At 43.1% G+C, this 27,645-nt stretch overlaps 2 protein-coding genes across 2 annotated transcripts in view; one reads left to right on the top strand and one right to left on the bottom strand.

The window, feature by feature from the left end:
* LOC308309112 (serine dehydratase-like) overlaps positions 1 to 1,783 on the top strand; it is a 20,510-nt gene extending 18,727 nt beyond the window's left edge. Inside the window, exon 9 of the mRNA XM_080754585.1 lies at positions 1,308 to 1,783. Within this exon, the coding sequence (XP_080610711.1) occupies positions 1,308 to 1,411 (104 nt within the window). The 3' untranslated portion in view covers positions 1,412 to 1,783. The remainder of the gene's footprint in view (positions 1 to 1,307) is intronic.
* A 9,445-nt stretch (positions 1,784 to 11,228) lies between these two features.
* Positions 11,229 to 26,947, bottom strand: LOC308308988 (protein NLRC3-like; the record flags this gene model as incomplete). The annotated part of the gene is made up of 6 exons (XM_080754441.1): positions 11,229 to 11,385; positions 11,469 to 11,642; positions 12,181 to 12,354; positions 13,692 to 15,660; positions 20,240 to 20,325; positions 26,886 to 26,947. The coding sequence occupies 6 exons, from the start codon at positions 26,945 to 26,947 to the stop codon at positions 11,229 to 11,231; spliced, it is 2,622 nt and encodes an 873-aa protein (XP_080610567.1).
* Positions 26,948 to 27,645: the final 698 nt, after the last annotated feature.

Genomic DNA, 27,645 nt, shown 5'->3' with positions numbered 1-27,645 from the left:
ATAACCTGGGAATAAATTCCTTACCAAACAATTTCTTCACCAATGTGTTGGTAAAGGTGTCTAGTAACATATCTAACAAAGATTGAAATTAAACATCCCTAGGAGAATCTTTGACAGCTAGGGTAAGTCTGGGTCTCATTCACTTACTATACACTGTACTATAAGGGAAAAGATTACTCTCAAAAATATGCTTTAAGTGGGATGTAAGGGGTCTAACTAGGTGTTTTTAATTATTCTGAATCCATTGCAAGCATTTGTTTTGCATGAAAAACATTCATTGGGCTAAAAACAATGAACAAAAATGTGGTTTAGTGATGAGTCATCACTTTTCACAGTGGTATGGGGGTCCATTTTTAGCCCAAGGAATGTTTTTTGTGCGAAACAAATGCTTTCAAATAATTAAAAACACCTAGTTAGACCCCTCACATCCCACTTAAACCATATTTTTGGGAGTCATTTTGTCCATTATAGTATAGTGTATAGTAAGTGAATGAGACCCATAATTACCGTAGCTGACAAAGATTTTCCTAGGGATGTTTAATTTCAATCTTTGTTAGATATGTTACTAGACACCTTTACGAACACATTGGTGAAGAAATTGTTTGGTAAGGAATTTATTCCCAGATTTTACAGGTATTCTGCTAATTTTCCCTGACTATGTGGTTAACATTATTATATATTTTTCCTGCTATCAAGGTTTAATATCGTATAGATGTGAATTTAATTTGTTCACATTTTGTAGAGATATAAATCGTTTCTGGCTTATCTGTTTTAACTGTTCTGCTGCTGTAGACGATCCTCACCGTCATTCAAATCGGTGACTACATGACGCCGTTGACAGCGCTCACCGTCAATCTTACTGTATTTACAGTAAATGTATTAATACTTACATAATGTCGCTCCGCTCGTGGCCGCATCGGTAATGTCCGCGATTTGTTTAAAACGCACGTTGGGCGTGCACGTGAAGTGAAGCTCCTCCATGTTAAGTCAATGGAGAGGCCCATAAAGAGACTTCATTTAATCCAAAAGAGCCATTTTGAGCCATTTTGCACCAGATCTGATGTAAACAATACACACGGCAGGGCGCAGCCATTTTTCTCTTCTCGGCTCACACTGTCATGTGACTAGATGACGTAATCGTTGCCGTCAAGTGATAATCCAAAAAAACAAAAACAACCCCCTTCCAGCCCTTCAAAATAATAGCGGCGGCCGACGGAGGAAACGGCACGGCACCAAGGCAACAAGCAACCTTCAGATTAAGAGGCACGAGTTGTGTTAATTGCCCCCCCCCCCCCCTCTCTCTCCAGGACGACTTCCAACTCCGCTGGGCCCCCTGGTGGTGATAGTGTGCGGTGGCAGCAGCGTCAACAAACAACAGCTGATACATCTCAGAAACAAACTGTTCACATAAAGCTGCATGTTTAAGGGGTGTGTGTGTGTGTGTGTGTGTGTGTGTGTGTGTGTGTGTGTGTGTGTGTGTGTGTGTGTGTGTGTGTGTGTGTGTGTGTGCGTGCGTGCGTGCGTGCATGCATGCATGCGTGTGTGGTGTGCACGCGCATGCATGCACATTAGTGTTGTTTTTGACAGCAAATTTTGATTTAGTTTTAGTCGTAGTCTTTTGAATAAAATGTATTTTAGTTTTAGTCATTATTTAGTCACCCGAACAGTTTTAGTTTTAGTCTAATTTTAGTCGACTAAATATCATAAGATTTTAGTCGACTAAATCCACTGTTGATTTAGTCAACTGTAGAATTGTATTCTGGCAGGCCTTGATGGCATTGTAATGACCGATTTTACACTTGGTTGCGTGCTGAAAATAGCAGATCTACAAGCCGATCTACAAGCTCACAAGATCAAGCTTGTAGATCTGCTATTTTCAGCAGGCAACACCTGAGAGCAACCAAACGTAGAAATGACTCTCTTCTCCACTAGTCCCTCCCTAACGTTTTAGTCTAGGTTCTATTTTGTTGAAGAAATTGTCATTATATTTAGTCTTAGTTTTAGTCATCACAGCTTAGTTTTTGTTTTGTTTTTATTTCGTTTTTGTCAGTGAAAAAAACGCAGTCGACAAACATTTTTTTGTCATAGTTTTAGTCGACGAAATCAACACTGATGCATTGCACATACATAAATGTAAAATCTCAGAATGATGTAAAATAATAAACATGACATTTCTGGAGGTTCTCTGAAGCAAGCGCACTTTTTGGAACAATCACCATCCTCCTCATTATTAATAATGGTATTTGGTAAGGATAGTGGATAGGCTTTGTTATCTTTTTATTGATTGATTGAGCGAAAATGTTGTTTTTAGTGTAGCAAGATTTTCATAAAATATCATTTATTTACGCGTCACTGCTACTACTGCTGTCTGCAGAGATGCACTTACACAAGAGGTCTGCCTTCAGTGGTGTGTGGGGGGGGGGGGGGGGGGGGGGTCCTGCAAGGATTTAGCTCCTCCCGAGCGTAGGTGAGTGTTTTCTCTCGGTACAGAAAGGTAAAAAACTCTCACAGCAAAAATGTACGTCTAAAATGTTTTTCTTTATTTTTCTTTGTATTTTCACAATGGTATTAATTGATGTAACAGCACAATGTAAAGACAACAACATTGGTTTCATTTTATTGAAGATATCAGTAAATATACATGAAAGGTTTAACATAAATGTTTTACATTTTATAATTACATTTTATAGGTAAAATACAATGATTTTCAAAACCCTTCATTAGAGTAAATGTAATCTTTTTCATGATCAATAAAACTTTACAATATTCATGTTTAAATGTTCTAGAGCAGGGGTCTTCAACAGGGGGTCCGGGACCCCTAGGGGGTCCTCAGAGTTACTACAGGGGGGTCCACCAAATCCTTATGTGATGGGATAATTATTTTAAATGAACAACTTGAACCCTCACATCCCTTTTCTCTGAGGAGAACTTTAGCCAAAAATAGCAGATCTACAAGCTCTCAACGCATCGCGCTGCGAGGCACCTTTCCCGTCCAGCTTGGCAAAAAGGTTTGGTGTAGAGGTAAAAAAAAGAGCAGACCAAGTACAGAGTCAAAGGTCAAGTTTACTAAGTATCGACGATTTAAGATTTTAAGTGGTTAAATGTAACAAGACTATGAATCTATCAATGAAATCCATGAGAATCTCCATCACACATTTATAATATATGTAGAGGAGGTCCCTGCTTCATCTCTCTCTCTGCTAAGGGGTCCCTGCTTCATCTCTCTCTGCTAAGGGGTCCCTGCTTCATCTCTCTCTGCTAAGGGGTCTCTGCTTCATCTCTCTCTGCTAAGGGGTCCCTGCTTCATCTCTCTCTGCTAAGGGGTCTCTGCTTCATCTCTCTCTGCTAAGGGGTCCCTGCTTCATCTCTCTCTGCTAAGGGGTCCCTGCTTCATCTCTCTCTGCTAAGGGGTCTCTGCTTCATCTCTCTCTGCTAAGGGGTCCCTGCTTCATCTCTCTCTCTGCTAAGGGGTCCCTGCTTCATCTCTCTCTCTGCTAAGGGGTCCTTGGCCTGAAAACATTGAAGACCCCTGTTCTAGAGCAGATGTTCTCTTATGAACTGGGGACCCCCCAGTTCAAACAAACTGTACATTGTAGAGTTGAAGCATTACATTTATTTTGACTCAGTTCCAGGTTGCGAGGCGTTGTGAGCTTGTAGATCGGCTATTTTGACAATATTTGCCTCTTTGTTATTTGACAATTTGTCCAATATTTGACCAGTTTATACTTTGATTACTTTTAAAAGTGCTTTCATTGTCACTTCACTGTCATCTGGGGACCCCCTGGGGGTCCCTCTGGGGGTCCCCAGATGGGGGTCCCTCTGGGGGTCCCTCTGGGGGGTCCAGACCCACAGGTTGAGAACAAACCTTTTCATGTCAATCTGAACAGTTTGTTCCAGAGACTCCATTTGTACAAGATTCATTTTTTGAAAATAGCAGATCTACAAGTTCAGAACACGCTGTGATGCAGTGTGTTGTGTTCTTGTAGATTGTCTATTTTCAAATAGTCAATGAATGCAGTAAATGGTTAAAGTGGTCACACTGATTTTGATGCTATATACATGAATGTTGCTGGGGACCCCCTGGAACCCCCTCAAGGACCCCCAGACCCCACTTTGAGAACCACTGTATACATGATCTATAAATCTGTACAATATTCATGTTTAAACTAGACACACAGAGCCCCCCCCCCCCCATCGCTCTGGAAACCAAACCATATTGAATCTGTAACACCCCCCCCCCCCCCCCCCCCCCCCCCCCGTTCCTGATTATTACATTATGATACACCCTGTCTGTCTGTCTGTCTGTCTGTCTGTCTGTCTGTCTGTCCTCACAGCCTGTCTGTCTGTCTGTCTGTCCTCACACAGAGACACAGAGGAGTCAGGGTCAAACCCAAAGCCAGCATAGAGAGGTTCAGTGAATGTGTCCTGGACGCTGTACAGGTGAATCAGTGTGTCTGAGGACACTTCATAGAAGGACAGAGTCCCAGCAGGACAGTCCAGATACACTGCTACTCTGTTGGAGCCAGAGGGATGATCAGGAAGGAAAGTCTCCTTACTATTGTGTGTGACAGTGTATCTGTTACCATGGTTACCATCATAACACCACAGTCTCCATGACATTTTATTGAATCCAAGCTGACATTCCTGACCCTGTCCTTTCCTACTGATTCCTCTGTAAGTTACTGCTATATTAACCGTTCCACTCCTCTCTACCTCCCAGTAACAGCGTCCAGTCAGACCCTCTGTACACAGAACATTGACCAGCCCATCAAACCTGTCAATATGATCAGGATATGAATGAGGCTGTTTCACCCGAGTCGCCTTCCTGTTGTTCTCAGAGAGAGAGAGGAATCTGTTTGCTGTGTTTGAGTCCAGTGTGAGACGATGAGAATCTGATGAGAAAACAACACAGTACACATTAAATACATCATTCACTGACACACACACACACACACACACACACACACACACACACACACACACACACATCACACACACACACACACACACACATCACACACACACACACACACACACACACACACACACACACACACACACAATGTGATACTGTAATAATCATGAACAGATGTGTGTGTGTGTGTGTGGCGTGTGTGTGTGTGTGGGGGGGGGGGGGGGGGGTTTACATAATCAATATGGTTTGGTTTCCATAGCGATGGGGGGGGGGGGGGGGGGGGGGGGGGGGGGGGGCTCTGTGTGTCTAACACATTTAAACATGAATATTGTACAGATTTAAAGATCATGAATGCAGTGCTTCTCAAGGTGGGGTCCGGGGACCCCCAGGGGTCCTTGAGGGGGTTCCAGGGGGTCCCCAGACACATTCATGTACTGTATATAGTGTACACTATATATAGTGTACTGTATATAGTGTACACTATATATAGTGTACTTTATATAGCATGCCAGTCAGAGTTGCCCCTGTGCAACGGATTCTGTCCGTTCTTTTCTTCTTTTTTTTTTTACACAGTGAAACATACATTGGTAAATTAGCTTTCACATCATATTGCTCAGGTGGATCTTGACCATGACAGCAGTACTTAACAGAATGCAAAGAATCTAGATGGAAAGGAGATTCAGTAGAATGATTAAAATAGAACTATACAACAGTACACTATATATAGTGTACTGTATATAGTGTACACTATATATAGTGTACTTTATATAGTGTACACTATATACAGTGTACACAGTACTGTATATAGTGTCAGAATGTGTGTAAATTCTTAAAACATTTGCACACACACAAAACAGCAGATCTACAAGCTCGCAGCACGGCACGAAGTGATGCGCTGTGATCTTGTAGATCTGCTATTTGTAACCCATTTAGAGCTGAAGCTGAATCTACAAATCACCTCAGATCTCCAAAACTCTTACTTTTCAGGATTGAAATTCAGAAGTATCAAAAGTATCAGATCTACAAGCTCCAAACGCCTCACTTCACACCATGTTTGGAGCTTGTAGATCTGATACTTTAGGTACTTCTGTGTGAGGCTATAGTATGATCCAGTACACTAGGGGGCGCTAACTTAGGAAAAAACACCAAAAGTTATAAAGTGGAGAAAAGAGTTTTCTGACATTCCTTGTTGCTAAATATAAAGATCTAATATAAAATGACACGGATGTTTTATAGCTCTAAATGTGTTAAATAGCCAAGGTGTAAAATATGGATGAAGTGGTTCAAATGAGTGATGCTGTATTAAACATTTTGCTGGGGACCCCCTGGAACCCCCTAAGGACCCCTGGGGGTCCCCGGACCACACTTTGAGAAGCATCAACCACTTTAACCCTTCATCGACCGGTGTCTCCCAGGGCTCTATACTTGGTCTGCTCACTTTCTCCCTCACCACTCCAAAATAGACGATCTACAAGCTAAAAATGCATTGCAGGGCACTGCGTTGAGAGCTTGTAGATCTGCTATTTATGGTGAGTGTTCACGTATTAAGACATGTCCAACATTGGGATGCAGGGTTTAAATGGTTAATGGTTCAAAGAAGGTTCTTTGAGGAACCATGTGTGGTTGTGAGCTTGTAGATCTGATATGTTCAGAGCCCTGAGGAACTCCAGTCAGTGACGTGGGTTTAAGTGTTTAACATACAAAATAAAATCATTAAAATAAGGTTGAATTAATTATAATCAGTTCCTGAATTAATTAGCAGCTTTAATTAACCACTTGAACTCTAGTGACCTTATTCTGTAAGAATAATTATAAAATAGCAGATCTTCAAGATCACAATGTGTTGCAATGCAACACGTTGTGATCTTGTAGATCGTCAAACAGATTTGGTGTAGAGGGAAAAGGAGGAGGCCGAGGATAGAGCCCTGAGGAACCTGTTGAGACAGACAGACAGACAGACAGACAGACAGACAGGCAGGCAGGCAGGCAGGCAGGCAGGCAGGCAGGCAGGCAGGCAGACAGACAGGCAGGCAGGCAGGCAGACAGGCAGGCAGGCAGGCAGACAGGCAGGCAGACAGACAGACAGACAGACAGACAGACAGACAGACAGACAGACAGGCTCGGCCCCTGGCCCGTTTGGTTATTTAAAGCCCGAGCCCGGCCCGAAGCCCGTCACCTTATTATTTAATTAATTATTTGCGTCGGAAAGGTCCGGTTCAACTACAATATGACATCTATTGCAACTTCTGAAAAGGATTACTCCTAATTTGAGTTCGGAAAGCTGCACGCACGTCAGAAAGTCGAAACTTTCCGACGAAAATATGGTCGGAGAGGACGGAGACTGGGAGACGTATGTACAGCCCTCTATAGCTGTGCTCGTCTTGCACTCTGATTAAAAGAAAGAAGTCAACACAACACAACAGCACAGCAAGTAATTACACACACATCACAACGCAAGAACTCTTCCTCCACCCACCGTTTGTTATGTTACTGTATATCTTCACAGCAATTAGATATTGATATTATTGTCGGCTTTCTGCCCGTGGTTTACAAGCCATCTCGTAAAATACGTCCAGTACTAAAGAGTAAAGACGTACGCACGCATCGACCGTAACTGATACGGGAGGTCGGGGAATCATTACAGGGCGATTTATATAAGAAATTTCAGAGTCGCAGAGTAGACGCACAGTGTGTGTGAGTGTCTGACAGAAGAGGGCTCTAAGACAGACAGACAGACAGACAGACAGACAGACAGACAGACAGACAGACAGACAGACAGACAGACAGACAGACAGACAGACAGACACTCACATCTTGTAAGCAGTTGAGGTTTAATCCAGTGTTCTCCTCCATGATTCACACTGTAGGAAATAGAACAACAATGAATCAATGTCTGACTGTCTAACACACTGTCTCCACTAGCTGACATAGTTCTGTTCCTTTTGCTATGACACTGAACTGGTAAAAACACTGTTTTGTTTTAGTGTCCAAACCTCTTGGAATGACCTCCAGCTCACACTAAAGATCTGTTCTCCTAGAACAGTGGTTCTCAACCTGTGGGTCGGGACCCCCAAATTATTTTGGGGGGTCCCCAGTGTTACGGACAGGGTTAATAAAGGCTAGAGCCATTGGAGTGGGGATCTGCATTGGGTTCTATATTGGGTGTGCACGCCTGTCTAGGTCCCTGTCTGAAGATTCCTGCTGCCATTACGAGTGGAGGAGGGTTCCTGTCACTCTGCCACCTCCAGCCAATCAGCGCTCTGTCCGTCTGGTCCGCCCCCTATAAAAGCTCCATGAAGAACTCAGTCATGGCCGCTGTCACTCAGTCTTGAAGCTATGAGGGTAGCTTAGTGACAGCGTGCCCACCGGAGCAGGTGTAAAACATAGCCATCTTTTGTTAGCCTTTTGGTGTTGTGTACAGGTTGCTCTTCTGAGAGTCCACGTTAACAGTGGTGAGCAGGGGTAAGATAGTAAGTATTTCTTCACTGTAGTATTCACTCTGTTAAATCACTTATGGGCGGGGTTACCACTGTGTACACGTTTTGGTTAGAGTAGATGGTGTAGTCAGGTAGGGAAGTGTTTGGGTGTTAGGAAGTCAGTTAGTTTGGGAATTAACATTGTTAGCTCAGGAGTAGAATTGTGTTTGTTCATTTCCTATGTTGGGTGCCCGCCCCGCCCTGTCTCACCACTGAAGGAAGGCAACCTATAAAGTCACATTTAACTGTATTATCTCTGCTTATTGTAAATAAAATTACTTTTTGGCACATACCACCTTGCCTTTGTTACCCCTGCAAACATCCCTAGGCCCTGTGGGCGTAACACCCAGATGATTCATTTAATGAGCAACATTGTTTTCTCACTCAACAGTAAACAAACCAGCATAAAGTTCAAGTGTATAGAGCAGGGCTACTCAACTTAAGATGGCTCAGGGGCCACTCAGCAAAATACCAAAAGTCCAAAGGGCCGCAAGCTAAAAATGACGGTCCCATTTTGGACATTTACAATGATTTTGTAACACACTTATGACAAGTCTAATAATTAAGGAAACACCCAGAAAACAGCCACATTTCCATCTATATAAGCCAGGCCAAACCTCATTGAACCAAAAGATTGTCATGGATGGAATGAAGAAATGATCAAATGTTATCAAATTAGGCTTTATTCACAAAATGTGAAGTGAAAATTAACAGAACTAGTTCAACTGTAACCGCCCGTGTCTGGGTATGCAAGACTAGTGAACTTTGGCAATGTAAAGGTTTGTTTTCTCATGCCAATAACGCTCCTTTTCATTAATAGGATAGATTTAAAATAAATAGACGTTTATATTCAATCACTCAAACCCCAGCATCCCTATTCTTGGGGGACATTCACCAAAAATAGCCGATCTACAAGCTCACCACAAGATGCATTGTGAGCTTGTAGATCGGCTATTTTTGGTTAAGAGTTGTTAAAAATAAAAATAACTCAAGTACAGTTCAAGCCCAGTTGTGGGCTTCTGTGCTTGTAAAACAGTTTGATGCTTTGAGCTCTCCTTCAATGAGCAGTTAGTTGTGTTTAAGCTCAAAGCATCAAACTGTTTTACAAACTACTGGCTGAGTTGAACTGTACTTGAGTTATTTTTCCATACAACAACAACTCTTAACCAAAAATAGCCGATCTACAAGCTCAAAATGCATCCTGTGGTGAGCTTGTAGATCGGCTATTTTTGGTGAATGTCCCCCAAGAATAGGGATGCTGGCGTTTGAGTGATTGAATAATAAGTATAAACGTCCATTTATTTTAAATCCGTCCTATTAATGAAAAGGAGCGTTATTGGCATGAGAAAACTTCCCCATTTGGGGTACAAGCATAGTTCCCTGGCTGCTACGATCTGTTGGAATGTGTGCACTGTCTGTCGGTGCTGACTGGCGGAGTCACGGAGGCAGAGACAAGTACGTCTTCACTAGCCTAAAACATGACGGTCCGGGTCGCGAGCCGTCATGCGTCTCCACTCCAGTGAGCCCGACTGTGGTTGTCTGCAGCCTGCTGCAAAATCTCCGCATATTTGTCTGTCTGACCGTCTCGTTGTACAATAGATCTAGTGTAGCCGCCTGCATCTCCACACAGCTGTCTGTGCTCTGTGCATAATGCATTGACTCGACTGCATTCGCTTCCTGACTACGGAGTCCACCGAGGCTCAAACATCACCGCATTTTGCGTTGCGCGTTAACTTTGACAGGCTTAGAAAAATCATATTTTTATTGGCATGATCATGACGGGCCGCACAGACATGCGGAAAGGGCCGCATGCGGCCCGCGGGCCGCGGGTTGAGTAGCGCTGGTATAGAGGGTATCTGCACATTTCTAAAGTGACAATTTAAGGACTTTTTAATACCTCTAAAACAGGGGTGCCCAAACGTTTTTGACGTGAGATCTACTTTTAAAATGACTAGCTCAACATGATCTACCCATACAAAATGTTTTAGCTGAGGGCCTGAGGGGGGCTTTGGAATAGCAGCACTGGTGTTACATTTTAGACAAACACACTTACTGTAAGGGGGAAATAAATGGGAAAATACTGGGGGAAATGTCTTCATCCCTTTCTGTATGGGAGTGCTAGGTTTTGGGATTCTTTGTAATGCTACTTTAGAAGCCATGAAGGGAGCTGACAGGCCCTTCTTGATGTCATATTGACATATTCTTTTTATATTTTAATTATATGTTTTTAGAGGCATGTCATGTGGTCTACCTGCACACCCTTGGTGATCACCATCTAGCTTTTCGGCAACCCTGCTCTAAAATGACAAATTAAACATTGGCCAAATTGTGAAAATAGCAGATCTACATGCTCACAACGCCTCGCAACGAGCATGCAGATCTGCTATTTTCACAATAGAACCGTGTTATACAAAATGTAATGCCTCAACTCTTAGTGCTCGTCAGGGTGGGGGTCCCCAGTTAAAATATGATTATTTTGGGGTCCCCAGTTAAAATATGATTATTTTGGGGGTCGCGGCCTGAAAAGGTTGAGAACCACTGTCCTAGAACACGGTGGGCATCATTTATTTACAGAGTTCCATACTGACTTTGATAAAGAGAGCCAAGAAAGAAGCCCCCTCCCACCTGGCCAGTTCAACATTGTAAGGAAACACTGCACTATAAACCAACATGGACACAGTCCAAGTCTACTCACTTCAGAGTCTCCAGTTGAACATTGTAAGGAAACACTGCACTAACCAACATGGACACAGTCCAAGTCTACTCACTTCAGAGTCTCCAGTTCAACATTGTAAGGAAACACTGCACTAACCAACATGGACACAGTCCAAGTCTACTCACTTCAGAGTCTCCAGTGCAGCAGAGAGCTTCTTCAGACCAGAGCCTCCTAAGTGGCTGAAGTTCAAGTCCAGCTGTTTCAGATGGGAGGGGTTGAAGGTCAGAGCTGAAGCCAGAGAAGAACAGCCTTCCTCTGTGAGCCCACATCCTGACAACCTGCAGAGAAATCCATATTTAACAAAGTGCTGTTGATGTTCAAGTAGAGATCCACACAGAGAGAAAACACACTATTTATTTACCTCAGGATCTGCAGTCTACACTCTGCACTCTTCAGTAGAGCAGAGAGTTGCTCCACTTGTGATTCCTGCAGGCAGTTGAAACTGATGTCCAATTCTCTCAAATGGGAAAGATTAGATCTGAGAGCTGAGAGCAGGATGTCAAATCCTGTCTGTGTGATGTGACAGCCAGCAAGTCTGTAATTAAAGATTACATATCTGGATTGATTATCAGAGTTTTGGAGGAGGGACCAAAGAGATGGAAAGAACAGGCAGGCAGAGACATGGTAGTTACCAGCATGGTAATCAAATATAGTTATTAAAAAGTACACATATATAAATATTACATTGCTTCTTATTATGTTTTATTATTTGTTCTAGTTAGTGTGGGTTTCCATGATATCATCCTTGTTGACTAAATGAAACAGACAACAGACTGCTGGTGCTGGTGGGCTGGGGAACCAGCAAACGTTCCAGTCTGTGTTTACACCAGTTTGACACTCAATGATTGTGTAAGTGGACGTGATAATTCCCTAGCAGCCATGATGGATCACATATTGTATTTACTGTAGCGTATCATTGTGATGTGATGCCAGAGTGAGGACTAACCAACACCAACTCTGACCGTATCATGATTCTACCTTGATGTCAACTTAATACACACTCCTCTTATTAGAATCAAACAATAAATAATAAAACAGAACTAATCTAAATAATGCTGGTTAATTAATCTGACCTCAGTATCTCCAGTTCACAATGTGGACTCTTTAATCCAGCAGAGATGAGTTCCATGAATGAATCCTTCACGTTGTTATGACTGAGATCCAATTCTCTGAGATGTGAAGGATTAGAGCTGAGAGCTGAAGTCACAATTTCATATTCTGGCTCCTCGAGAAGACAGCCAACAAGTCTGTAAATGTAGAATATGTAAAAACAGAGATGTTCAAGGAAAAAGAAAATCCAACATCATGAAAAAGAAAAAAATCATTCAACCCCAAATATGAATGCCAACGAATCACATGAATCACATGGTGAGGGTTGTATCAACGCAGCACCAGAAGCATTTCCACTTAAACCAGGAGGAACACTAATGTGAACATTTGAACTGTTTATTAATGTGTGCGTCTTTAATGGTTATTTTATGTTCATAGGAGTTTAGTCATTCTAGGGTCAAGACCACTTGACCTTTGGTGTTGTCAATGTTTTGAGGGCACAAAGGTCAAATGCCAGGACCGGAAGGTCATCAAATAAAACAATGATTTAATGTCCATGGAAATAATTAATGTAACTCTTTTACTGCCAATAACGACTATACTTGTTAATTGGCGCGCGCGCACACACGCACGCATGCACGCACGCACGCACGCACGCACGCACGCACACACACACACAGTGTTTTTGTGTGAATAAATCACATAAGCGTTTGGTTAGAGGAGCTACTGCAGTGGTCCTCAACATTTTCAGACCGCAACCCCGAAAATAATCATATTTTAACTGGGGGACCCCCAAAATAATCATATTTTAACTGGGGGACCCCCAAAATAAATCATATTTTAACTGGGGGACCCCCAAAATTATCATATTTTAACTGGGGGACCCCCCACCCCCACCCTGACGAGCACTAAGAGTTGAGGCATTACATTTTGTATAACACGGTTCTGTTGTGAAAATAGCAGATCTACATGCTCACAACGCCTAACAACGCAAGGCGTTGTGAGCATAGATCGGCTATTTTCACAATGTCTGCTTCTAATATTTGTTGAGTGAGAAAACAATGTTGCACATTAAGTCATAACAGTATAACTCCTGTCTGTTTCATTTAACTACACTGTAACATTACTTTATTATATATTTAAGCTGTTTTCATTTTAGTTACAGAGGTCAATGTATTAATGTCTTATTAGCCATTGATCCTTTTTAATAGGACTGTCCTTTATTTGCACATAAACACAATACCACCAGACCTGATTTTTATTGGATATTTTAGACGCCTAAGGGCGATAAGCGACCTCACAGCGGTCGCAGCATGTGTGTGATGTCAGAGCGGCAAACCCATAGACTGTAAAAAAGTGCACGCGTCCAGACAGACAGACAGACGGACAGATGGAGACATGATGTGCCGTTTATCATACAAAAGCTGCGACCTTCGGTGGCAATTAACCATCATTTTTACTTATAGTGTTAAATGTAGATTGGATAGTAGATTGATTCTATTCTAATAGGTTTTCTATTCACATGACTACTAACCGAGCCTTTCTGGTGTTCCTCACAGCTGGGACCAGTCTGGATTTCCCCCAGTCTGATGTTGTACTGTATTTGTCCAGGTCCAACTCATCCAGAACCTCCTCTGACGTCAGCAGCATGTGGGCCAGAGCTGAACACTGGGAGTGAGTCAGTGTTGTCTTTGATCTGTCCCCTGACTCCAGGTACTGTTGGATCTCCTGATGCAGTGAGTGGTCGTTCATCTCCATCAGACAGTGGAAGATGTTGATACATCTGTCAGGAGAGAACCTTTGATCTTTCATCTTCTTCAGGTTGTCGATGACTCTCTGGATGCTCTCTGGACTCTCCACTGTCTGACCCAAAAGACCTCCTAACAGACTCTGGTTGGACTGCAGTGAGAGACCATGAAGGAAGCGGACAAAGAGGTCCAGGTGACCATTCTTACTCTTCGTGGATTTTTCAAAGGCTCTCTTCAGGAAGTCTTCCAAGGTACTGACATCAACTCCCAGGAATGTCTTCAGTACCTTCATGTTCCTCTGTGTGTAACAGTGGAACAGGTAGACTGCAGCCAGAAACTCCTGGATGCTCAGATGAACAAAGCTGTAGACCTTTCTCTCAGAATGAACAATCTCTTCTTTGAAGATCTCTGTGCACACTCCTGAGTACAGCGAGGCGTCTTTCACATCAAGACCACACTCTTCCAGGTCTTCTTGGTAGAACATCATGCTACCTTTCTCCAGATGTTCAAACGCCAGCCTGCCCAGCTTCAGAAGAACCTCCCTGTCAGTGTTGGACATCAGAAGAACCTCCTTGTCAGGGTTGGACATTGGACGATTGCTAGTTGTTGAACTCACTCCCAGCAGTCTTTGTGTCGTGGTCTTCAACCAGGTCAACCAGGAATTTTCTCTTGGTTTTTGACTCATCGCCCTGTCACCATCACCCTTTACTGAGCTTGAATGCTGTTGATTAACCTCATCCGTTTTGTCATACTTCAGATTCTTCCTCTTGGTCTGAACGCACAGGAAGCTGCTGTACATGGCAGTCTGGGTCTTGGGCAGCTTGTCTGTCTCGTCTGTCTTCAACATGTCCTCCAGAACGGTAGCAGTGATCCAACAGAAGACTGGGATGTGACACATGATGTGGAGGCTCTTTGATGTCTTCATGTGTGAGATGATTTTGCTGGCCAGCTTCTCATCATCACTGAATCTCTTCCTGAAGAACTCTTCCTTCTGGGGGTCCGTGAACCCTCGTACTTCTGTCTCCATGTCAACACAATCAGGAGGGATCTGATTGGCTGCTGCAGGTCTGGTGGTTATCCAGAGGAGGGCTGAGGGGAGCAGATTCCCCTTGATGAGGTTTGTCAACAGCAAGCCCACTGATGATGTCACTGTGACATCAGAAACAATGTCATTCTCTTGGAAGACATGAGAACCAATGCGAATGTTCTCGAATTTCAGCGGAAACCTGCTTTCATCCAGACCATCAAAGATGAGGCCAACCTTCCAGACAGCGAGCTGCTCTGATGTGACCTTCTTTAATTCTGGGTGGAAACGATGGATCAGTGAGAGAAGACTGTGCTGCTCATCTCTGACCAGGTTCAGCTCCCGGAATGAGAAGGGAACCAGGAGAATGACATCTTGATTTTCCAAACCCCTTGCCCAGTCCAGAGTGAACTTACGCACAGAGAAGGTTTTTCCAATGCCAGCGATGCCCTTGGTCAGAACTCTTCTGTTTGGTTTATCTCTGCCAAGGAGGAGGGGCTTAAAGATGTCACAGCATTTGATTGGTTGGTCATGGAGGGTCTTCTTCTTGGAAGCTCTCTCAAGCTGCCAGACCTCATGTTGGGTATTAACCCCTTCACTCTCTCCCGCTGAGAGGTAGAGCTCTGTGTAGATGCTGCTGAGGGAGGGCACTTCAGTGACGTATGTCACACGATCAAGACGGTTCAAACCGACCTTATAAACCTTTAGAACCTCCTGTGGACTGACACCTGCTATGAGAAGACAATGAAGACATTTTAAACATTCAGTTGAATTTATAACTTTACATCCTCACAGCTGTGTATACTTTACTTTACTTTATTTGTTTATTTAGACGGGACAATGCATATTAATGAACACTACATGAAAGCAATGTAAATAAGCCGGAATTAGCAAGAATGCTAAATTTCATCCGTAGTCCCCACATGAAGACAAAACAATACATACCAACAAACAGTAACCCTACATTAGGAGAGGGCGCCTAAGAACATACATACAAATACTATTTTTCCTCAACCAAGAGAAAACAACAAAAACAACACATATTACTAACAGTACCCTACATTAGAAAAGAAAAGTTTAAAAATATACGTACATGACATGGGCTGTACTCTTAAAACTATACATGGTCACAGGTTTGATTGTCAACTAACCATTTTTTTAGATTGAACTTGAAGGATGGAAATGACAAACAGTCTCTTATTGTTAGAGGTAGGTCATTCCAGATTGAACATCCCTGCACTGAAAGGGTGTTTTTTCCAAAAGCGGTTACCCGGTACGGTACTTCGCAATCCCCTCTAGTGATTGCTCTAGTATTGAGTCCTCTATCGGGCTTCCTTTTTATGAATTCCTTTAGGGGAGGTGGGCATAGACCATTTAGGGTCTTATATATGATACTGACCTGTTTAAATACCTTAAAATTAGCGAAACTCAAAAAACGGTACCTCTGAAGAATATTACAATGGTGATATGAGCGGGGTTTCCTATCGAATACCTTAAGCGCACTCTTATATAGCTGTTCAATGGGTTTGAGAATCGTTATACCTGTGCAAGACCAGTTTGTGAAACAGTACTCAATGTGTGATTGGATCATGCATTGGAGATAAGATTTAGCAGCACTAACTGCCAAACAAGGTCTGATTTGTTTAAAGTTCTGAAGGTTGAACTTGATTGTGTTTGTAACCTTTTTTACATGTTTTTTAAAGGTTAGGGTTGAGTCTAACATGACCCCGAGGTACTTGAACTCTGGCACAAGTTCAAGTTCCTCTCCACCCAGAAACACATTTGATGACTCCATCACAACTGGTCTTTTGGAAAAAGCCATGCAGACCGTCTTTTTTGCATTCAGGAGCAGGCATGAGTCTGTAAGCCAGTCCTGAACGCTGGTCAGAACAGAAGTTAAAACCGTTGACACCTCTGCATAGCTCTTTCCATGAGTCAGTATAACCGCATCATCTGCGTACATCTGGATATGTACATCTTTACATACATCAGGTAGGTCGTTTATGAACAGAGAAAACAGAATTGGTCCTACTATTGATCCCTGGGGGACACCAACCGAGCAAGTGTGATAAGGAGACTTGATGCCATTTATGCTTACACACTGTTCTCTATTTGATAGGTATGATGTAAACCATTTGATGGCCTCTGGGGACAAGTTGAAATGTGTTAGTTTGGACAAGAGGACCTGATGGCTGACAGAGTCAAATGCTTTCTTGAAATCTAAAAATACTGCCATTGCGCAGGGGGCCTTGTTCAAAGCACACTTTAGCTTTTCAATGAATAAGCAATTTGCTGACTCAGTGGAGTGGAAGGCTCGAAACCCAAACTGCATAGGATGCAGAGGGGTGTAGCCTTTGTCTAGATGTTTAACAATAGACTTTACAATCCACTTTTCAGCCACTTTTGATATAACAGGTAAGATGCTTATGGGTCTATAGTTTGATATGTCCGTTTTTGAGCCAGATTTGAATATAGGTGTTATAACAGCAGCTTTCCACTGAGTTGGGACAGTGCATTTTCTTATGGACAGATTTACCAGATGTGTGATTGGTGCCACCAGAGATACAATATTTGTTTTAAGAAAGTTTGTGTCAAGCCCGTGTGCATCTTTAGCTTTGGATGCTTTCAGTGATCTGACAATGTTTGTCACCTCGTTTTCTGTGACTTCCTCCAAATTAAAAATGGGGAGATCATTTTGAACAGGGCGTGAAACAAACTTAGAGGGTCTGAACAACTGTGTGATTTCATACACAGAGTTTAGAAAAAACAGCATTAGATTGCTAGCAAGCGTGTGGGGATCTTTCACCAGGACATTATCTATTTTAAGTTCTAAGTTGTTATTATCCTGCTTATAGTATTTCCCTGTCAGTTTATTTATGTATTCCCACACTTTTTTTCCATTTCCTCTGGCACTCTCTATGATGGAGATATAAAATCCAGCTTTAGCCCTCCTTAAGAAATTTGTGACTTTGTTTCTAGCATGTGTGAATAGCTGTCTGTCCATTGTCAGGCCAGATTTTAATGCCTTTTTAAGCAGTAAATCTCTGGTTTTCATTTGATCTCTACATTTTTTATCGACCCAAGGTAGAGTAATTTTTCTCACTTTCCTCTGGTTACCACCTCTGGTGAAAGATTCCATTACCCTGCCAATTTTGGAAAGCAGGATATTACATCCGGTCTCAACATCATCACATGAGTGTAGATCATCCCACTCTAGCCCTTGTAGGGCAACCTCAAGGCTATGTTGCAGATGTTTTGGGATTGTTTTGACTATAGGCTGGGACTGAGCTTTGCTAAACGCCTGTTTTGAGAGTTTTCTGGAAAAGAATATTATGTTGTGATCAGAGAGACCTGTCACGAAGTTAAATGTTTTAGCGATTCTTTCCACTTTATTTGAAAACAGTAAATCTATCTTGGTTGCTGAGTGACTGGTTATTCTTGTAGGTTGCTCTATTAATTGGGTCAGATTATAGTGGTCTGTTACCAGTTTAAGATTTTTCCTTATTTTTTTATCGTCCCAGTTAACATTTGTATCACCAATTAGTATTACTTCTTGATTAAAATCACACGCCGTGAGGATGGTCTTTAGCTGGTCGTATACTTCTACTTTAGCTGATGGCTGACGGTATAAGCAAATTAGAGTGAACTTCATCTCTGTGGATAGTGTAATTTCTACACCTACACATTCGGCCTGGATCTCAGTGGGCCATACAATTTGCTTACATTGTAAGGTGTTCTTGATATAAAGCAAGGCCCCCCCACCCTTTCCAGTTACTCTGTCCCTTCTGAACACCTTGTAACCAGGCATGCTCACTAAGGCATCTGGGGATGACCGCTTTAACCATGTTTCCGTCAGTCCTAAACAGTCAATGTTAGAGTTTACAAGCAGATTTTCTAGTTCACTGTGCTTATTTACCATACTTTGGATGTTTAGATGGCCACAGAACAAACCTTTGGGTTTACATAAGGGGTCCCACACAATTTTAGCTTGGTTTAGTGTTTTAAAAAATTTACATTTTCTGTGTTTTTTAAAGACTGGGTTTCTGTATTTTACCTTAGCCATCGGTGGCTTTGGGGGTTGCGGGTGAGGGGGGGACCGTGTTGTGTCATTGTCCAGAGCTGGATTATTCTTGCTGGTGGCCACCGGCCTAGCTCCGGTGCAGAGACTTCTAGACACGGTGGTCACCCCAGCTAATGATGATGATGATGTCCCAGATGACGGCCCAGCTCCTTTAATGAGACTTCTAGGCACGACGGCCACAGCCTCGGGAGCCTGCGATGTCCTTGGGCCTCTGTCCCGCTTCCTGGGGCCTCTATGCACGGCGGTCACAGCCCCAGGTGTTGGTGGTATAGCGGGGCCGATGTCCAGCGGCCCAGCTCCTTCCAAGAGACTTCTGGGCTCGGTGTAGTCAGCCTCAGGAGCCTGCGATGTCCTCGGGCCGGTGTCCCGCTGCCCGGGGCCTCTAGGCACGGTGGCCACAGCCCCAGGTGTTGGTGGTATAGCGGGGCCGATGTCCAGCGGCCCAGCTCCTTCCAAGAGACTTCTGGGCTCGGTGTAGTCAGCCTCGGGATCCTGCGATGTCCTCGGGCCGGTGTCCCGCTGCCCGGGGCCTCTAGGCACGGTGGCCACAGCTCCAGGCGTTGGTGGTATAGCGGGGCCGATGTCCAGCGGTCTAGCTCCTTTTATGAGACTTCTAGGCTCGGTGGCCACAGCCTCGGGAGCTGGTGGTAACGTTGGACCGCTTGTCGCCGTTGTTGTCATCAGGTCGAGACCGAGCAGCCATCGGAACACTGGTGGAGGTAGATGGAGCCAAGCTAACAGCTCGGTGGCCGCTTGTTGTGATTGCAGGGGCGTCTGGAGCCGAGCTGGCGGCGTTTGCCGGTGGCTGTTGTTGTTGTTAGCCACATTGTATACACATTATTAATTTAACCACTTAAACCCCAGCTTCTGTATTCTGTGGGAAACTATTACAGAAAATAGCAGATCTACAAGCTTATCTATAAGCTTGTAGATCTGCTATTTTCAGCGAAGAATCAAGATATGCAAACAGAAAAGAGACTAGTATAGAGCCCTGAGGGTCTCCACTAAACCACATAATGGGGTTAAAGCCCTCCACAAAATCTACAAATTGTAAAAAAAAAAAAAAAACTGTCAAAAGAAACAACAGTGGATCACTGGTTTTCATAGTTGATTCATGTTTAGCATCATTATTTAAACATGGATACTGATGACACATTGTGGACATTTAGTCTGACAATGTCTTCTGTCATTTCAAACATTTCAGTTATTAACTGTGTTAATTAATGTACCACTGCTGGTGTGACTGGGTGTCTTCAGTCCAGCTGTGGTTCTGGATCTCTCCTGCTCTGTCACAACACGACCCGTCTTCCTCTCTCTGTGGAGGAGAAGACAACTTATTATGAATATAGACAATGACTAATATAATATCAATATTTATTACCCGGCTTGTTTGGATGCTTGATTCTGATTGGTCGAGCGCTGAAATCAGCTGTGAATTATAGGCGTATAATGACCGCTCCGCTCTATAATTCACCGCTGCCTAATCAAAGGCTCAGAGCAGCTGCTGTATTCAGGCTGCACTGCGTGGATTTAGTGCCGTATCCAACATGGCAGCCATGTAAACCAGTAAGACTCCCTAATCGGGAGATAAGCGACCGTAGGTCGCTTATCTCCACAAATAGGGCAAAAATTTGTTTTTCCAAAATCTTCCTGATCCATGTTGATGACATGAGTGTAGACATGCTGTGTAGTGATTTTCGTGATTTTAGGGCAAAATCTGTAGGAGCAGTGTCCAAAAATATGTTTTTAAAAATCGGCCTGAAGGTGGCGCTATATGGGACAGATTCATGTTGATGGGATGAGTGTAGACATACTGTGTAGCGATTTGCATGATTTTAGGGCAAAAACTGTAGGAGCAGTGTCCAAAAATGTGTTTTAGAAATCGGCCTGAAGGTGGCGCTAGAAGAGGGCCATGTGAGAAATGAGGGGTGGGGTCTCCGCGTTGCCTTGGCGGACGAATAGGTACCGGCCCCGGCTCTCCCGGACGCTCCTAGCCCGAGTTACGGCATTTTATGTGAGCTGCAGTGGAGGGGGTCCTCCACTGGGGGCGCCACCACTTTTGCATCCGTTCTGGAGCACGAGGAGTGGGTGGTCCCCAGGAATTCCCCATGAGCAGCCCCGTTGGGGTGGTCATTTGGTCATTTTTGCACATTTGGTCATTTTTTACACCTGGGGGTCAGGGACCTGGGGGTCCCTGAAGCTCCGGGGGTCCTTGGAGGTTGTAGTTTGGCAGGTAAGGAGTGTGTGTGCAAAATTTGGCATGGATGGGGGCAACGGTTGTGGAGATATGAGCAGGGCAAAAGTGTGACGTGTGACGGACGGAGAGACAGACAGACAGACAGCCGGTGGAGGTTTCTGTAGTAAATGCGACCTACGGTCGCAACAAACACACACCGTCATTTACAACCAAACGTTGCTCTGAAGAATGTTTTAAAAACATTTGAGGCGAGAAATAGACGACGCAGTAACAGAAAATGGATTCTATTTGATCAGCACTTCCTTGTTTTCCAAGGCGATGTGTTGCGCTGGGGGGCGACGCACTTTCAGCCGTCTGTAAACAAGGAAATACTTTGTTTTGTTTTTAGTTTTATGTCAAATTATTAATTTTATTTATTAGCCGGGTAATAAGTGCTATAAGGTCTTGCTGCTTGGTCATTATGGCTTATATGGACACGACGGGCTGATATACTTTTACGTATAACTTAACACCAGTAAGGCTCCCTAATCGGGAGATAAGCGACCGTAGGTCACTTATCTCCACAAATAGGGCAAAAATGTGTTTTGCCAAAATCTTCCTGATCCATGTTGATGACATGAGTGTAGACATACTGTGTACCGATTTGCGTGATTTTAGGGCAAGAATTGTAGGAGCAGTGTCCAAAAATGTGTTTTGCAAGAATCGGCCTCATGGTGGCGCTAGAAGAGGGCCATGTGAGAAATGAGGGGTGGGGTCTCCGTGCCGGCAAGGCGGACGAATAGGTACCGGCCCCGGCTGTCCCGGTCGCTCCTAGCCGGAGTTACGGCATTTTATGTGAGCTGCAGTGTAGGGGGTCCTCCACTGGGGGCGCCACCACTTTTGCATCCGTTCTGGAGCACCAGGAGTCGGTGGTCCCCGGGAATTCCCCGTGAGCAGCCCCGGTGGGGTGGTCATTTGGTCAGTTTAGCACATTTGGTCATTTTTTTACATCTGGGGGTCCCCCAGGGACCTGGGGGTCCCTGGAGCTCCGGGGGTCCTTGGAGGTTGTAGTTTGGCAGGCAAGGAACGTGTGTTCCAAATTTGGCATGGATCGGGCCAACGGTTGCGGAGATATGAGCAGGGCAAGAGTGTGACGTGTGAGGTGTGACAGACAGACTGACAGACAGACGGAGGGACGGACGGACGGAGTTACTTACACTTTGTGCAGGGTTTGATAGTAAATGCGACCTACGGTCGCAATGATATCACTTCATCATGTGCATCATAGTGTTATACAGTATATTGTATAGAGGATTAACATACTTTGGTTCATCACTGAAGACAGGAGGTTCATATTTAGACTGGTCACTCTTCATAGACAGTAGGCTGGGTGTTGGAGACTCTGCTCTGTGACTTCTGGAATCATACAAATGTTTATACATTTATCATGTGAATGAAATGTAGTATGAGAGAGTAGAACTGTTTGGGCTCTTCAATGTTGAAACAACAAGAACAAAATACAACAAATAGCAATAGAAACAGTAATACAAAGTAGTTTGAAGTATGGACAGACAGACAGACAGCTAGATAGATACTGTAGATAGATATTCCAATCTATTTCCTCGTCTATATTTTCTGTGTGTGTGCGTCCGTGCGTCATGTGGTGACATTGTTTTGGTGCTGTGTGTGTGTGTGTGTGTGTGTGTGTGTGTGTGTGTGTGTGTGTGTGTGTGTGTGTGTGTGTGTGTGTGTGTGTACTGGCTCAGTGCAGATGTGATGAAATGTTTCCAATAAAGGATGCTGATAGTTCATGTCTTGTGTCCATAATGTTTGTACAGAACCAGACTGGGAACAGAACATGTAAATGACATGTGACACCATGACTGTCCAACATGACATGACAATAAGTAGACCAGAGAGCATATCTCCACCAGGATGGGTTTGGCTACAGTTTCAAGACTATAGGTCAAAAAGTGGGCCAGAATAGCACCACATGAAAATATAAACATAATGCAGGGAGTGGCTTCCTTGGCCTACTGGCAGTGTGCACAAGATATTTGGCTCTGTCAATCTAGTAGTTTGCTAGATTAGTCACAGACAGACAGACAGACAGACAGACAGACAGACAGACAGACAGACAGACAGACAGACAGACAGACAGACAGTGGCATGGCCTTCAGTCTGGCAGAGATAAAAAATCAATCACTTCACCACTGAACCTCATATTGTTGTGATTTGCTTCATTCATGTGATTTGTGATTTTGCTTCATTCACAAACTGAACACTAACTTAATAGCGATTGAATACGAACATGTATTTGTTATGGTAATTTGCACATTTAACTTAGCATGAGATCACTTTGTCATGTTATAGTGTTATATTGTATAGGAGGATTGACATCACATACTGTGTGTGTGGAGGTCCAGGTTCATCACTGAAAAGAATTAGTCCTCCTTTAGACTGGTCACTCTTCATAGACAGTAGGCTGGGTGTTGGAGACTCTGCTCTGTGGTGAAGACTTCTGGAATCATAACAATATTCATATAATCATTGTGAAGTCACTTAGTTCAAAATCATTTATGTTTTTGTCCATTACAGAACAATAGCATACTCTGGATTTATCTCCTCTACATTATTGAATAGTTGAACTTCAACTTTAATGTCAATGGTTACAAAAAATAAAAGAAAAGAAAAGAACATTACAAGCTCATCGTTTCCAGTTTCCAGTTTGTTGAAAAGACAGACAACGACTCAAAATTAGGTGCACGTTCACACGTCACCGAATCTAAAATTCATTGGAGTAAAACTATACACTGAAAAAAGAAAAGAAAAAAAGATGAAAAGAATACAAGCGCATCGCAAACTGTAATATTAACAGGCTTAGATAACACAAGGTCTTGTCGATGTGTTGAAGCATTGGGTTTAAAACCAAAATATCGCCAAACAGTCGCATTTGACCCGTTTTTTTTCCTCCATTGATGCGTTGTCATCTTGTCTTGTGAGCACTCAGTAGCTTGAGGCACCCAATGCTACAACAACAACCATCCTACCATATTGAAAATTCAACTTTGTAAAAAAGCAACAACAGTCTGTGAAAACAGCACCTGTGCTGCGTTTTCTTGTTTGGCTCATGGCTGTTCCGCCTGCTGCGGGCTGAGCCATAAAGCCACACTAGCTGGAACGTGCTGTGTGCTGTAATGATAGGTCCGATGGGCTGTGGATGATCCGTTGATTCTGAATCTGTTCACTCACTATTCAGTCAGTACTCTGTGTCCCGTGACTAAGAACCGGATCCCATCGTTCATTTAAAAGAGCCGTTCAAAAGAGCCGATTCGTTCGTGAACGTCCCATCTCTGCCTGCCTTCCGGCTCCGGCTCCCGAGTCCCGTTGAACTCATGTGTTCAACGGGACGTTTGCGACGTTTGTGGAAAAAAATAATGTAATTCTCAAAATAATCAGAGGGGCCAGAAATTATTTTGGGGGGGCCAGTTTTGGCCCGCGGGCCGCCTATTGTCAACCCCTGCTGTACATACTGTATATTGTATAGAAGCTCAGGAGGATTGACATACTGTGTGTGTGGAGGTCCAGGTTCACTGAAGACAGGAGGTTCTCCCATAGACTTGTCACTCTTCATAGACACACAGCTGGGTGTTCGAGACTCTGCTCTGTGGTGAAGACTTCTGGAAACATACAAAAACAACACCACAACAATGTCTTCAATCAGCAGGTGATTGAAAACAATATTCTTCATTGTAACGTCCCATTATTCAAGCATAAGAGAGTAAAGTTCCATGGGTTTCAATTCAACAGTCAGCTTCATGTTCCTCCACTGGCCAGTAGGGGGAGCCATGCTACCACTGTAACATTCTAAAAACACTAAAAGATCCCAGGATTTTTAAGTGGTTCTTTAGTCAAGTAAAACAAATGTAAACTAGGTGTAGTTTATGGGTCAGAGTGGCCGTAGGTTCAATTATCTTTTCACAAACTGCACACATACAGCTATTGATTGGACAGGGAGGGAACACTAGTAGAATACTCTGTTTTATGTTCTAATCATTTGCACATTTGCAGCTAAGTCTTGCCCCATGCAAGATCTCACTATTTCCATAGATAATGTATTGGTGACTTCGGTTCCAACTGCTAGAAACCTTGGTGTGGTCCTGGACAGAAAGCTCAAAAAGTTCAGTAGAGTTAACAACTCAATGATGTGTTTTACATTCTGACCTGGGATCAGTAGAGTTCATAACAACTAAATGATGTGTTTTACATTCTGACCTGGGATCAGTAGAGTTCATAACAACTAAATGATGTGTTTTACATTCTGACCTGGGATCAGTAGAGTTCATAACAACTCAATGATGTGTTTTACATTCTGACCTGGGATCAGTAGAGTTCATAACAACTAAATGATGTGTTTTACATTCTGACCTGGGATCAGTAGAGTTCATAACAACTCAATGATGTGTTTTACATTCTGACCTGGGATCAGTAGAGTTCATAACAACTAAATGATGTGTTTTACATTCTGACCTGGGATCAGTAGAGTTGATAACAACTAAATGATGTGTTTTACATTCTGACCTGGGATCAGTAGAGTTGATAACAACTAAATGATGTGTTTTACATTCTGATCTGGGATCAGTAGAGTTCATAACAACTAAATGATGTGTTTTACATTCTGACCTGGGATCAGTAGAGTTGATAACAACTAAATGATGTGTTTTACATTCTGACCTGGGATCAGTAGAGTTGATAACAACTAAATGATGTGTTTTACATTCTGACCTGGGATCAGTAGAGTTCATAACAACTAAACGATGTGTTTTACATTCTGACCTGGGATCAGTAGAGTTCATAACAACTAAATGATGTGTTTTACATTCTGACCTGGGATCAGTAGAGTTCATAACAACTAAATGATGTGTTTTACATTCTGACCTGGGATCAGTAGAGTGGTGTCCATCTTTGAAGTGAATAGGTTTACCCATGGACCTGTCACTCTTCATGGAGACACAGCTGGGTACAGGAGACCCTGCTCTCTGCTGATGGACCCTGACAGAAAGACAGCATCAACATCATTTACTTTATTTCTATTCAATCATTACAATCCACTCTGTCTAACCTCTCTTACACATTACAGCTTGCTCAACAGACAGACAGACAGACAGACAGACAGACAGACAGACAGACAGACAGACAGACAGACAGACAGACAGACAGACAGACAGACCTTAAAGGAGTGCAAATCCCTAGCCTCCTTCAAAATTGGTCTGAAAGGTCACCTTAATTCTGACTTGTAAATAGACTAAACCCCCATCTGTTGTTTTTATCGCCCTGTTTTTTTATTATTTTCTTTTCTGCTTAAATTGTAATTGATGTTATCCTATGCATAGTATTGTGTTCTATCTGTCTGTCTTTCAATGTTATATGAGATACATAAAGTGGTTGCTGTGTAAATAAGGTTTAAGGCTTTCTAGGATCTCCTTTAAGTTGACCTTGTACCAGAGATTTGTGCTGTCATTTAACTTTTTCCTATTGCAAACTGTTAATAAACTCTTTAATCAATCATTATTACACTATATTAAATATGCACATCTTTATAGAGATACGCTATGTCACTGAGAAATATCTGTTTCCAATCAAACTGCTAATAAGCTCTTCAATCAATCAATCAATCAATCAATCAATCAAAGACAGACCTGTCACTCAGGATGTCTTTAGAGGAGGGGTCCGACTCCTCTCTCTCCACTGAGCCACTCATGGTAGAGCAAGACCTACACACATGCACGCGCGCACACACACACACACACACACACACACACACACACACACACACACACACACACACACACACACACACACACACACACACACACACACACACACACACACACACACACACACACACACACACACACAGAGAGAGAGAGAGAGACAGAGATGTTGTAATCACAGAGTACAGGGACTGAATCTGACTGCCAAAATCACTGTGCGACGTGTGTGTCTCATTGAGTGAACCACATCATCTATTCTGGAGCAAACATTTAGCAATCACAAAAGTAGATCTACAAACTGTAGGATGGGGTCACATGGCAACACTGTGAGCTTGTAGATCTGCTATTTTCAGTACTTGTGGCCCGCGATTGTTTAAAAGCGGTCCTGACTGAAAGAAAATACTTTGGTGAAAATAAACAGGACATACTTGGATTACATTTACTGACACTCTGCCATACAATGAAGTATTATTTGGGCTTAACATGTTTTTTCCTCTTTCCTGTGATGTGAAGGTGACAGATTCACACGTTTCACCTGAGGTCAGTGTCAGTGAAATGACAATTTAACTTTTAACACCTTTTTAACACTTCAAAAAATACCTTCACAGCATCAAACGTAATCAACAACAAACTATGTCTTGGCCATATACAGTATGGATTCTGTTAGTGTGGTTGCCCTAACAGG

The sequence above is a fragment of the Nannobrachium achirus genome, assembly GCF_963921795.1.
Source record: "Nannobrachium achirus genome assembly, chromosome: 23".
Classification (NCBI taxonomy): domain Eukaryota; kingdom Metazoa; phylum Chordata; class Actinopteri; order Myctophiformes; family Myctophidae; genus Nannobrachium; species Nannobrachium achirus.
The sequence above is the reverse complement of the archived record's forward strand: the minus strand, read 5'-3'. Positions and strand labels throughout refer to the sequence as shown.